The sequence below is a fragment of the Eschrichtius robustus genome, chromosome 13, assembly GCF_028021215.1.
Source record: "Eschrichtius robustus isolate mEscRob2 chromosome 13, mEscRob2.pri, whole genome shotgun sequence".
Taxonomy (NCBI): Eukaryota; Metazoa; Chordata; class Mammalia; order Artiodactyla; family Eschrichtiidae; genus Eschrichtius; species Eschrichtius robustus.
Window position 1 is genome coordinate 67,038,095 of NC_090836.1, and position 14,817 is coordinate 67,052,911.

Consider the following 14,817-nt stretch of genomic DNA (forward strand, 5'->3'; position numbering starts at 1 on the left):
GGAAGAAATTATACACATTCTCTAAAATCTCTTCCAGAAGATAAAAGCAGAGGGAATATTTCCTAACTCATTTTATGAGTCCAGCATTACCCTAATACCAAAACCAAAGATATCACAAGAAAAGAAAACTAAACACTAAGATGTCTCATGAACATTGATGCAAAAATCCTCAACAAAATATTTGCAAATCAAATTCGAGAATGTATAAAAAGAATTATACACCAAAATCAAGTGGGATTTATTCAAGGCTGGTTCATCAGTTAAAACAAAAAATCAATTAATGTAATCTATCACAGTAACAGGCTAAAGAAAATCACATGATCACACATAAATTCAGAAAAAGAATTTGATAAACTCTAACATCTATTCATGATAAAAACTGGACAAACTAAGCACAGATGGGAACTTCCTTGACTTGATAAAGAATACCTACAAAAAACCTACATCATACGAAATGGTAAGACACTCAAAAGCTTTCCTGCTAAGATCAGGAACAAGGCAAGAATGTCCCCCCCACCCCACCATTCCTTTTCAACATCTTACTGGAAGTCCTAGGTAATGCAATAAGACAAGAAAAGGAAATAAAAGTTATACAGACTGGGAAGGAAGAAATAAAACTGTCTTTGTTCACAAATGATAAGATGGAGAAAATGTGAAAGAATCCACACCAAAAAATTCCTGGAACTAATAAGCAATTATAGCAAGGTTGCAAGATACAAGGTTAACATACAAAAGTCAATCCCTTTCCTACACGCTAGCATTGAACAAGTGGAATTTGAAATTAAAAACACAATACATTTACATTAGCTCTCTCCAAAATGAGATACTTAGGTATAAATCTAACCAAATATGTACAACATCTACGTGAGGAAAACAACAAAACTCGAATAAAAGATACCAAAGAAGAACTAAATAGAGAAATAATCCCTGTTAATGGATAGGAAGAGTCAACATTGGCAAGATGTCACTTCTTCCCAACTTTGATTTCCCACTGATCTACTGGCTCAATGCAAGCCCAATCAAAATCTTAGCAAGTTATTTTGTGGCTATTGACAAACTAATTCTAAAGTTTACATGGAGAGGCAAGATCCAGAATAGCCAACACAATATTAATAAACAATGTTGGAGGGCTAACACTACCTAACTTCAAGACTTACTATAAAGCTACAGTAATCAAGCAGTGCAATACTGGTGAAAGAAGAGACAAATAGAGCAATGGAACAGCAATGGAAGCAGAAAGAGACTCACATAAATAACCCACAAGTCATCTTTGACAAAGGAGCAAAGGCAATACAATGGAACAAAACAGACTTTTCAACAAATGATGTTGGAACAACTGGACATCCGTGTGCAAAAAATGAAAAATAAGACAAAGACCTTATACCCTTCACAAAAGTTACTTCAAAATGGATCATGGACCTAAATGAAAAATACAAAACTACAAAATTTCCTAGAAGATAACTAACATAGGAGAAAATGTAGAAGACCCTGGATATGCTGATGACTTCTTAGATAAAACACCAAAGGCACAATCCATGAAAGAAACTGATAGCTGGACTTCATTAAAATTAAAAACTTCTGCTCTGTGGAGTGAAGTAAGTCAGAAAGAGAAAAACAAATATCGTATATTAACACATGTATGTGGAACCTAGAAAAATGGTACAGATGAGCCGGTTTGCAGGGCAGAAGTTGAGACACAGATGTAGAGAACAAACGTATGGACACCAAGGGGGGAAAACCGCGGTGGGGTGGGGATGGTGGTGTGCTGAATTGGGCGATTGGGATTGACATGTATACACTGATGTGTGTAAAATTGATGACTAATAAGAACCTGCAGTATAAAAAAACAAACAAGCAAGCAAAACAACTAATACTAAACTTTCATTGGGTTATTTGTATGGAAATATGTTAATATAAATGTTCCAGACATTACATGAAATTTCTAAAAAAAAAAAGGTAATTTTAGAAAAATAAATGGATGACAGTAAACTATAAAAAAAAAAAAAAAATTCTGCCCTGTGAAAGATAATGTTAAGAGAACAAGAAGACAAGCCAGCCTGGGAGAAAATATTTACAAAAGACATATCTGATAAAGAACTGTTATCCAAAATATACAAAGAATCCTACAACTCAACAATAACAAACCACCCGATTGAAAAATGGGCCAAAGAACTTAACAGACACCTCAGCAAAGAAGGTATACAGATGGCAAATAAGCATATGAGAAGATGTTCCATATCATATATCATCAGGGAAATGCAAACTAAAATGAGATACCACTGTACACGTATTAAAATGGCTAAAATCAGGATCAATGCTGGTGAAGATGTGGAGTAACATGAACCCTTATTCACTGCTGGTGGGAATGTAAAATGGTACAGCCACTTCGGCAACAGTTTCGTGGTTTCTTATAAAACTAAATATACTCTTACCACCAATCATGCTCCTTGGTATTGACCTAAAGGAGCTGAAAACATATGTCTACCCAAAAACCTGCACATGGGTGTTTATAGCAGCTTTATTCATAATTGCCAAAACTTGGGAGCAACCACGATGTCCTTTCAAGGTGAATAGACAAACTACAGAAAATGGAATATTATTCAGCACCTAAAAAGAAATAAGCTATCAAGCCATGAAATGATATGGAGGAAACTTAAATGCATATTACTAAGTGAAAGAAGCCAATCTGAGAAGGGTATATACTGTATGGTTTCAGTTATATGACACTGTGGAAAAGGCAAAAACTATGGAGAGAATAAAAAGATCAGAGAGTAAAATGATACCATAGTGATGGATACATGTCATTATACATTTGTCCAAACTCACAGAATGTACAACACCAAGAGTGAATCATAATGTAAACTATGGACTTTGGGTGGTTATGATGTGTCAGTGTAAGTTCATCAATTGTAACAAATGTGCCTCCCTGTTGAGGAATGTTGATAATGGGGAGGCTATCCATGTGCGGGGACAGGTTTATATGGGAAATCTCTCTACCTTTCCCTCAATTTTGCTCTAAATACTTAAATTAAAAAAAATCACGTACGTACCACAGCACCTGAACTAGTTGATATCCTGTTCTGAAAGGATTCCGCTTATCATGCACTTAGGCGTGATGATGACAATGTTAAAATGCAATTCAGGCTTCTAAATATTTACTCTTAAGTTTTATTCTTACCTTGTCATGGATTACTTACAAACAGTTCAAGGACCACACTTTTGAGCAGCATTATGCTAAAGAATGTTTAAACTCAGACTTAAAAGAGGAATAAGAATGTGTAAATATCTAGAAACAAAGAGTGCGCGGCCCTTTGAGAAACAGAAAAATCCAATATGGCTAAAGCATGAAAGGTAAATATAGGGGTGATAAGATATGACACTGGAAAAGCAAGCAGGAGACCTGAAAGCTATTTTTTGAAGGATTTCAACTAATGGTCTCCAAATTTATCCATTACATACACATTGGTATGTATATTTATCTACTATCTTTATAATCGATTTACAATATCATTATATTTGGTTATATATTAAATATTACATATTCATATATACTTTATTATACAAACATATATGTAAATCAAATAATATGATTTACAATATGATATTGTTAAAATATTATCTGTATCACAAAAAATATAACATAAAGGGGTGAACAGAATTTTAAATGTACATCTTTTTTTTTTTTTTGGCTGCGTTGGGTCTTTGTTGCTACGCGCAGGCTTTCTCTATTTGCGGCGAACGGGGGCTACTCTTCGCTGCGGTGCGCGGGCTTCTCACTGCAGTGGCTTCTCTTGCTGTGGAGCACGGGCTCTAGGCGGGCAGGCTTCAGTAGTTGTGGTGCACAGGCTCAGTAGTTGTGGCTCGCGGGCTCTAGAGGGCAGGCTCAGTAGCTGTGGCACATGGGCTTAGTTGCTCCATGGCATGTGGGATCTTCCCGGACCAGGGATGAAACCCATGTTCCCTGTGTTGGCAGGCGGATTCTTAACCACTGTGCCACCAGGGAAGTCCCTAAATATACATTTTAATTATTTATGGTACAAATTTTTTTGTTTTCACAAAAATTGACTATAATAATTTTAATGAAAGTATAATTTGAATATGCTTTACTTCGGAGGAACTTATTTTAACTCTTTGTGATATATAGAGATTTGAAGGTGTAGTTCTAAAATGAGCTTGCATATTTGATTTTTAATGTCTGTAACAGCAGAAAGAGATGCCTCACAGTAAGAATTTAAAGTTTTTAAAATTTTCACTTAAAACTCCAAAGCAAGCATCAAAATTTTTTTCTAATTTATAAGAACAGATCTGATTTTATGTATCTTGCCAACTGAACAACCACATGATCACCTTTGCGTTTATATACTTGTTTTTATATTCTCCTTAAATTCCCCCCCGACCTATCCATTTTGTATTAGTTAAACAACATAATAATTCATAAATCCATCTAACCATTCAAATTGCACTACTGTGCAACATTTAGAAAGTGAACAAAGCACACTTTCCTCAGGGTACCTCAAATACTAAATAATCATTTGATACATAGAACAAGGGAGTAAATAACAAGTACACAGTGCTAGCTATTAAGTATACAGTGGGCCCTACGAATCTGTGGGTTCCACATCCAGACTGAACCAACCCACATCGAAAATATTCAGGGGGGAAAAAATGCTAGAAATTTCCAAAAAGCCAAACTTATATTTATATAGCACTCACATTGTATTAGGTACTATAAGCACTCTAGAGATAATTTAAGTATACAGGAGGATGTGAATAGATTATATACAAATACACCATTTTATATAAGGGACTTGAGCATCCACAGATTTTGGTATCCTCAGGGTCGGGACCCAATCCCCCCTCCGTGAATATCAAGGGATGACTGTAAATGTCTTACTGTCTTTTAGATTAAAAGGTAAATATAAACAGAAGATCTAACATTTTCCTCCTGCATCCTAACATTATCTTGTGTATCACCCTGCCATGGAGACCAGTTTAGACTCATTTAAAGGTAATAGGAAGTCATTAAAGCAGGGAAAGTGACAGAATCATTTTAATAAAATGCACTGGAAATGAGCAAAACTGAAGGCAGCGAGACCAGTTTGAAGGGTATTGTAATCATCTACGTAAGAGACGATGGTGTCCCTGGACTTCCCTGGTGGCGCAGTGGTTGAGAATCTGCCTGTCAATGCAGGGAACACAGGTTCAATCCTTGGTCTGGGAAGATCCCACATGCCGCGGAGCAACTAAGCCCATGCACCACAACTACTGAAGCCCAAACACCTAGAGCCTGTGCTCCGCAACAAGAGAAGTCACCACAATGAGAAGCCCGTGCACCACAACGAAGAGTAGCCCCTGCTCGCCACAAATACACAAAGCCCACACGCAGCAACAAAAACCCAACACTGCCAAAAATTTATTTATTTATTTATTTTTCTTTTTAGAAAAAGAGATGATGGTGTCCTAGATTGGTGGGTTGGCACTGGAGCTACAATGACTGAATTTAAGTGAGGTAGTGAAGAAAGGGGAGGAGAGGGGAGGGGAGGGGAGGGAAGGAAAAGGAAAAGGGAAGGAAAGGAAAGGAAGAAAGGAAGGAAGGAAGGAAGAAAGAAAGAGTCAAAAGCAATGTCCAGATTTCTGACTTGAGCAAGAATGGATTTTGATACCAACTACTGAAATCCACTAAGTTTCACAAGTTTACTTTTGAACATGCTGAGTTTAAGATGCTTCTAAGATACCTAAAAGTAGATATTTGAAAGTTGTTGGTTATATAGGTATAGAGCTAATGATTTAGAATCATCAACATAGGTATATACAGTAACCAAAGTCACCAGAGTGAAAGAAATTTCTAGAACAAATACACAGAACAAAAAGAGAATAAAGTCTAAGACAAAGAGCTGAGTAACACCAACACATAAAGAGTAAGTACAGGAAAGGAAGAACTACAAATAAAAACTGGGAAATACTGGCAAAGTGGTAGGAAGAAAATCAAGAGGGTAAGGTATCACCAAAGCCATTATCTATCATGTTATAAAAGAGCATTAGAATCATTTTAAAGGACCTCTTTTCACTTAAAAAGAAGTCCACTTATCTGCATCAACCACAGATTATTCAAGTAGAAACCACAACGCTGACAACTACAAACGAAAACCTAAAAATGTGGATATCCCTTAATATGTTTGTATTTGCTTGATGTACAAGCTTAAAACAGCATTTCAAAAAGTTTAACCTATTAACAATTTTAAAAATCCTTCATATTAGGCCTGTCAATACACAAGTGATAATATCATACACACTCAAAACAAGGAATAATTATTACTGAAAAACATAATCAGTGATTTATCCCCATTAGGTATTAGGTCTGTAAAGAACACTGTCCTAATTGTGAATAACTGTGTTATGTTTTAACTTGATCTTATTACCAAATTTAGCTCTGTTTATTTTAAAAACAGAAATGTTTTTAACCTATTTTTGAGGGCTGGATATGTACAGCGCAAAATACCCAGAATAAAAGATTGTTTTATTAACTCCAAAAAGATTGTAACGTTCTATTCAGGAATGTTAACACAAATCTCTAACCAATACAATTCCAAAAAGAATCCCCCTCTGCCCTTAGCTACAAAGTATTAACCATAATGTTCAGAAAAGGAAAAAGAATAAACAGTATCATCAAAGATAAATACCACCATTTACCGAAATTTTCCCCCTCTGGGAATTTTCATATTTTCTGTGGAAAGACTAGAAGGTGTTGTGCTGGGGGATAAAACTATCACGAGAACAAGATTGGCAGCATTATGAGATTACAGCTAGAGGAATTTTCCACTAAAATAGATATTTTAAACCTTAGCAATTAGAAGAAATACAAGACCCATGAGTAAAATTCTAGTTTTAGAATGGATACCAAATATTTAGAAGTATTAGGTAAGTTGTGAAATTATTAAATAACCAAGAAGTACATGATTGGTCTCCATATTTTTAATGTTTCACTACCTTATTCAATTCCACCACCACTGTCCCAAACAGCCCCTCACTCTGTGTAGGTCTTCTCTCTCTTCTCCCTTTAAACACACACACACACACACACACACACACACACACACACGGCAACAACTAAAGACCAAAATCATCTCTCAGACTCTTTATTAAAATTGTGATACATATTCATTGTGGGAAACAGATAACATGAATCAATATCTCCAGTAACTCCACCAACCCAGAGATAACGGCTGTTATGTTCTACAATATATTAGTAGTTCATAACCGTTTTGGATTGCAGATCTCTTTGAAAATCTGATGAAAAATATAGCTCTTCTCCCAGATAACCATGATATTCTTTTACATAGAATTTTAGCAGCTCATCAATAGAGTTCAAGTTAAGAACGCTTATATATATTATGATAGACGTTGTTTTGTATCATACTCTTTGTAATATGCTTTCCCTCTCTCCATTTAACATAAATAGGTAATAATTTTCCTATAATTATTAATTCCTATAATTAATGGTTTTCTAAAGAATCAGTTTAATGCCTGTATTGTAACTTTATATTAATATGCTATAGCTTATAACCTATCTCATTGTTAGAAATTTAAGTTTCTCCAGTTAGCGGCTATCATACATGTTCATTTCTGGTATGTTACGTATATGAATTATTCTAAAGCGATCACTATAAACTTAACCAAGTAAACATTCTACTAAGAAAATTACACATTGGGGGAAAAAAAACCCCAAAACAGATGACCACTGATCCATCTTTCTTAAACCTTGAGTTTCAGAAATTTCATGACCCCCCCTCCAAATAATTATCCAAATTATTTAAACATGTTTTAAAAAGGAGTTCAGTGAATATGTTAAGAGACGTTCTAGGTAAACAGGAGTTGATTCAATAAAATAGAGCTTAACTACAGTGACTGCTTAACAAACTCAATGCTTAAAAAGTACATCCTTGATATTTGTAAGAAAAAATTTAATATTTAATCCATAATTTACAAGAACACACAAACTAGTCTTGTGGGTGGCTTGTACCCTCTAATGACTTTTTAAGTTTGTCTAGTCGTATATGTATCATAGGTTATTTGGTTTGCTGAAAATATTTTCTAACATATAATGCCAAATTTCTATCCTTTAGCACATTCCTCCTTTTTTCACCCCATTAATCAGCAGACACCCTCTCCAAAAAACATACATTCTCCAGTCTTTGCTACAACTTGCTGACAGATTAAAGTAATGAAGTGTTGATATACAATATAACAAATTCCTCTAGATAAGGAATTGATAATTTCAGATCTAGATTTTGCGTTTGTTTTTATTTGGTGTGTGTTCAACTATGAGTTGCTATGAGTCCATGAATAATGACTAGAAACTTAAAAAAAATTTTTTTGTTGTTTGTTTTATAACAGTATTAAACATGGCTAAACCTTTGAGAGCTGAAAAGTAACAAACCATGTGCTTTAGGCTATGAAAATAAAAGAAGTAACAAGTATATGAACAGGTCACAAGTAAAATAATGGTCTAAAAATGGGTGGGATGGGTAGGGGAGGGAGATCCAAGAGGGAGGGGATATATGTATACATATAGCTGATTAACTTCACTGTACAGCAGAAACTTACACAACACTGTAAAGCAATTATACTCCAATAAAAAAAAAGCTTAAAAATAAAAACATACACCATGTGAAATCAATTTTCTACCTAATTTAACACAATATATAAATAAAGCTTTTGATGAAGATTTGTAAGAAAGTTATTCCCCTAATGATTCTAACTAAAGAATGCAAATCTGAAAAGTGCCAATTATAATTTAAGGTTTATAATTTAATAAGGATTAAATATGTATGAATGATACAGCAAACTTGATAAGTTACTGAAGTTTATTTTTATTCCCCAAACCAAAAACTGATGATAAAAACTCTTTTGAAAAAAAAAAAGAAAAAAAAAAACTCTTTTGGTTTGAAAATGTGGCCTGGAAATAGGCCAAATCAAAGCTATTTGATTGGCAATGCTTGCTAGCAAAAGAAAAAAGATTCTTTCCAGTTTAAACTATTCATGTTAAGTAAAAATTACCAAGCACAAGTTTCATTATATCTACATCAAAATTACTCAGAAATGAAAATAAAAGCAGCAGCAGTGGCAAACATATCAGACCTACTTAGTCAATTGTTGATTACCTTGGCCTTCTTATCTCTTTTAAAAGGTAAACACTGGGACTTCCCTGGTGCCGCAGTGGTTAAGAATCCACGTGCCAATGCAGGGGACATGGGTTCGAGCCCTGGTCTAGGAAGATCCCACATGCCATGGAGCAACTAAGCCCTTGCACCACAACTACTGAAGCCCACGCACCTAGAGCCCATGCTCTGCAACAAGAGAAGCCACCGCAATGAGAAGCCCACGCACCGCAACAAAGACTCAACGCAGCCAAAAATAAATAAATTTATTTAAAAGAAAGTTAAACATTGAATTTTATCTATATAATAACTTAGTATTAAAATTAGAGCTCTTCTTAATCAATGTTTTATTTTAGATGAATTATAATAACCACAACTTTTAACCAAATATTTTAAACTTTAACATAAAAGTAGGGGAAGACACAGGTTTTTTATGTATAAATCTAGGTAGATTGTCTTGTGCAAGCATGTGGGTTCTGGAGTCAGGTTGCCCAAGTTAAAATCCAGACTGTTCTGTTCACTAGCTTCGTAACCACAGTGAAATGATTCTACCTCTTTATCCCACTTCCCTCACCTACAAAATGGAAGTAAATATTATACCTACAGTACCTACTTTACAAGATAACTTTGAGAATTGAATGAGATCTCTATGTAAAGCTTCTTGGACATTATAAGAACTTGATAAGATTTACCATTATTCCATAATTATTAGCACAAGCATGACCACACCTTCTGCAACCTTCATGGCTTCAACAGGGACAGAAGCTAATATCTCAGTCATCTCCGTTAAACAACTTATACTTAATTGTGATTTTCCTCCTATACATGTGCACACACACTCAAACACATTTTCTGATAAAAGCATTACTCCTTGTGTATAGCTGGTGCTATGGACTTGCTAGGGTCTGAATGTCTGTGCCCCCCCCCAAAATTCGGTTGAAATCCTAACGTCCAATGTAAGGGTAATAGGAGGTGAGGCTTTGGGAGGTGCCTAGGTCACAAAGGTGGAGTCCTCATGAATGGAGTTAGTGCTCTTATAAAAGAAATCCCACAGAGCTCTCTAGCCTCTTCCACCATGTGAGGACACAGTGAGAAGCTGTTAGTCTGCAACTGGCAAGAGGGCCTTCACCAACCAGAACCTGACCCTGCTGGCACTCTGATCTCTGACTTCCAGGCTCCAGAACTGTGAGAACTAAATTTCTGTTGTCTGTGATATTTTGTTATAGTGGCCTGAATGAACTAAGATCAGAATGAATTGGATACTCCCAAAATTCATATGCTGTAAGCACTAACCCCGATGTGATGGTATATTTGGAAGCAGGGCATTTGGGAGGTAATTAGGTTTAGATGAGGTCATGAGGGTGGGGCCCTAATGATGGGATTAGTGTCTTTATCAAAAGAGACACCAGGGAAGCCACCCCTTCTCTCTCCACCATTTGAGGACACAGTAAGAAGGCAACTCTCTGCAAGTCAGGAAGAGAACCCTCATCAGAACCAGACCACGCTGACTCTCTGATCTTGGACTTTACAGCCTCCAGAACTGTAAGAAAATAAATTTCTGCTCTAGCCATCCTGTCTATGGTATTTTGTTATGGTATCCCAAGCTGACTAATACAGATGGTATATCTGTATTTTCTGTGTTTAAATACACAAGGGAAAATGACTCAGTTTTTCTTTTGCTAAGTTCATCAAACCCTTACAAATTCATGGTGTGTGCAGTGTTCAAAGACTGCAGACTATGTCAGAATAAGTCGTGGTCAGAAAGACATTACACTCCTGCCTACGATGTAATTTCTTTTTAAGAGCACAATATTAAGGTTTCTTATTTTTCAAACAGCTGCTTGAAACAGTTCTAGTTAGTTAAGCCATGGTCAGGAAGACATTACACTGATGTCTACAATATGTTGTTAGTCATAACTTAAGGATTCTTACCTTTTGTATCTGCCTGAAACTGTTCTAGATGGCTCCTGTAAAGTAAAAAAAAAAATGACATATCAGTTTGGGTATGTGTATAAGCACACAATTCCGTATTATATAAAACTATTGATAGAGAATATTGGAACAATTACCATTGCTTTTTTTAAAATAATTCTTTTATAGATTTATTTATTTTTACTTATTTATCTTTGGCTGCACTGGGTCTTTGTTGCTGCTCGCGGGCTTTCTCTAGTTGCAGCAAGCGGGGGCTACTCTTTGTTGTGGTGTGCGGGCTTCTCATTGCGGTGGCTTCTCTTGTTGTGGAGCACGGGCCTTAGGCGCACGGGCTTCAATAGTTGTGGCACGTGGGCTCAGTAGTTGTGGCTTGCGGGCTCTATAGCGCAGGCTCAATAGCTGTGGCACACAGGCTTAGGTGCACCGCGGCATGTGGGATCTTCCCGGACCAGGGCTCAAACCCGTGTCCCCCTCATTAGCAGGCGGATTCTTAACCACTGCGCCACCAGGGAAGTCCCTTTAAAACTATTTTTGAAACCACAGTAACTAGGATTTAAATGTTTAATCACTGGTTATTTAGATAAAGCAGAAAGAAATACTAAGGTTATGTATATGCACTCAAAGTACATTTTATTGAATGTAGATAATAATGATTTCATATGGAACTTTTCCCCTTAAGTTTCACAAACAGTACTCCAACTAACATTTTATCAAGGTTTTCTTTCATAAAAGTCCCTAATCTTATTCTATATGAACTAAAACTTAAGGCACAGACTTTAAATGATATCTGTCTAAATATGCATTAGAAAAAATGCTAATAGTGCCTTAAGTTCCAAAACATAACACCTCTCTCACTTTGGTTATAACTGAAATATTTCAAAACATGACATCAGCTTGATTATCCACACTATCTCTTGCTGCAATGAAATAAGCAAAATTGCTAAATAAGAATAGCCCTTGTTGCATTTACTGATTTGTGGGTAACTAACTGATATATTGATTGTAATGGTAGAAACAACCTGGCAATAAATAATATTTCTGAGGCTTAAAGTAGGCATTTTCCCCTAACATGGTAAAACTTAAGACTAATACACATTTAGAGTAGAATTTTAATAAACACAGAAAGGTGAAATGGAGGATGTTTTCAGCAACACTACACTGTCGTGGCATTATACTAATGTTATACTTTGACCCAACTATAAATGACTTAAAGTCAGGTATCAGGTAAGTTGCCATTTAAGTATACTAATAAGTTGTATAATATCTGTTTTCTACATTTCTCACAGCTTTTTTTTTAAACAACTAGTCACTTAAAACATATCTCAAGTTTTACGGTATTTTCTCTACAGCTAGTTTGGTGCAACTGATCAAATTACAACTCGGACATACTTGATGAAATTACTCCATGCTCATGTCCAAGATGTATAAACAATTAGATTTAAGCCTATTTCTGTATAACTAATATTCAAGAGCTAAGATTCTAAAGCAGACCAACAACTCTTAAGCTTATTATTTATTGGTTAGATTTGAATATGCTTTTTATTAGACAACACTTAAGCTTACTGTTTATTGGTCAGATTTGAATACAGTTTTTATTAGATTATACATTTTGTAACTAAATGTTATTTCACAGTGACTCTAGTAATCAAATTCTATTGCTTAGGGACTTCCCTGGTGGTGCAGTGGTTGGGAATCTGCCTGCCAATGCAGGGGACACAGGTTCAAGCCCTGGTCCAGGAAGATGCCACATGCCGCAGAGCAACTAAGCCCGTGAGCCACAACTACTGAGCCTGCGCTCTAGAGCCTGCAAGCCACAACTACTGAGTCTGCGTACCACAACTACTGAAGCCCGCACACCTAGAGCCCGTGCTCCACAACAAGAGAAGCCACCGCAATGAGAAGGCCGCACACCACAACTACGAGTATAGTCCCCGCTCACCACAACTAGAGAAAGCCTGCGCGCAGCAACAAAGACCCAATGCAGACAAAAATAAATAAATAAAAAATAAATTTATATATATAAAAAAAATTCCATGGCTTAACAATGGAATGTTCCCCAAATTGGATAGACTATATTAATATTAGCAGAGATTGGGAGGGGTGGTAGCCTGCTTCTCATGTGTATTCAAGACTCACATTTACAGATGGAATTTAAAGTGATCTCTATGCCCTGCTAAAAAGAGGAAACTGAAATGTTAGATAGAAAAAAAAAATCAGCCCCTATAGTGCAGTAAAAGAGTCCCTTATAACTTTAAGGAGGAAAATTCTTGATGTTTCTATACATTAATACAAAATTCTATACAAATATAAACCTTAGATTTGTTAACTAGAAGCCCTCTATATTTCTGTGACCACAAAGATTTCCAAGCAAAGAGTGATAACTTCATAATTACTATAACTGTTAAAGTTGAAAATTCCATTCTAAATGTGGGGCGGGAGGGAGAAGAAGTACCTTCACTATCACTGAAATTGCTTGTAAAAAATACAAATGCTAAGACTATATTGGTCTTAAAAGTTTCAAAGACTATGTAATTAGACCTTCCAATAACCCTAAAGTTTATTATACAACTGATTTAAAATATACTTTTCCTGAAATAATCTTTCTTGTAATGGGATGGTTTATATTACAAAAGGGAGGGGGAAAGACCTATGTAGAGCTTAGAAAATGTTGGCAAAGCACGAACTGTTTTATGAGTTTAACTAAAACATTCTGCTTCATTCAAGCTTAGAATGGTCAATAAGGAAATTCCACAAACATTGTCTTTACAGGTGCAGTGGCAGATCAGAACTTGTAAAGTATAAACGAATATAAAAGCATATGTGAAATATGATCAGACAAATACAGGCCCAGTAGAATATAGTAAAATAATACTGAAGTTATTCAAATAAACTTGAATAACTTCAGTATAGCCCTCGGTAAACTATGGTATACCATGGTAACTGGCTCTCAGGACTAACTTTAAAATACCTATACTGGTATACATAATGTACTAAGATACAATGTTGAAGATGAATGCAGAACAGAATATCTGTAATGTACAATTGATAAAATAACTTTAAAAATGAGAATAAAATAAGAACATTATCAAATTAACAAAGATTTTAAAAGGAAAAACTAAATAATAACCAATATTTGTAACTATAAGTGAAGTATAACCTTTAAAAATTGTGAATCACTATATTGTATACCTGTAACTTGTATAATATTGTATAGCAACTGTACTTCAATTAAAAAAAAAAAAAAAAAAGGAAAAGCTCATCATTCCCCACCTTTCCTGAACAACTTAGTCCTAAAGGCATTAGGTGGGGCAGAGCAAGGTAGGGAGGAAACAAGGTGGCCCCAACCAGAGGGTTTCAGAATACCAGAACACTCCATGAAGAAGAGCTGTTAGGCAAAGAGAATGAGAGTCCAAGAAAACTGAGGACAGCATCCATACAGCAGGGGGACTTAGCCTGGCATGAGAAATCAGAGCCTGAGCAGAATGAGGAGGGGTCTACAAAGAATGAAAAGGGAAGTCAGGTTATCAGGCCTGAGGCAAGGTCAGAAAGGGAGTCCCGTGAAGGGATACTGAGAGCCCCAAGCAGGGTGTGATGGTCATCCATTCATGAGGGGGGCCCAAAATGGGGATTTAGAGCCCCAGAAGGGTAAAGAAGGTGCTCCCTCAAAAAGGCAGCCTGGCGTGGAGAATTCACAGCCCTTGCAAGGTGTGGAGAGCATCTCTGTAGG

General features: G+C 35.9%; 1 protein-coding gene across 1 annotated transcript in view; it reads right to left on the minus strand.

Moving 5' to 3' along the window:
- The window catches only part of PAWR (pro-apoptotic WT1 regulator), a 104,457-nt gene that overhangs the window by 13,657 nt on the left and 75,983 nt on the right, over window positions 1-14,817 (minus strand). Inside the window, exon 3 of the mRNA XM_068560849.1 lies at window positions 11,091-11,125. Within this exon, the coding sequence (XP_068416950.1) occupies window positions 11,091-11,125 (35 nt within the window). The remainder of the gene's footprint in view (window positions 1-11,090; window positions 11,126-14,817) is intronic.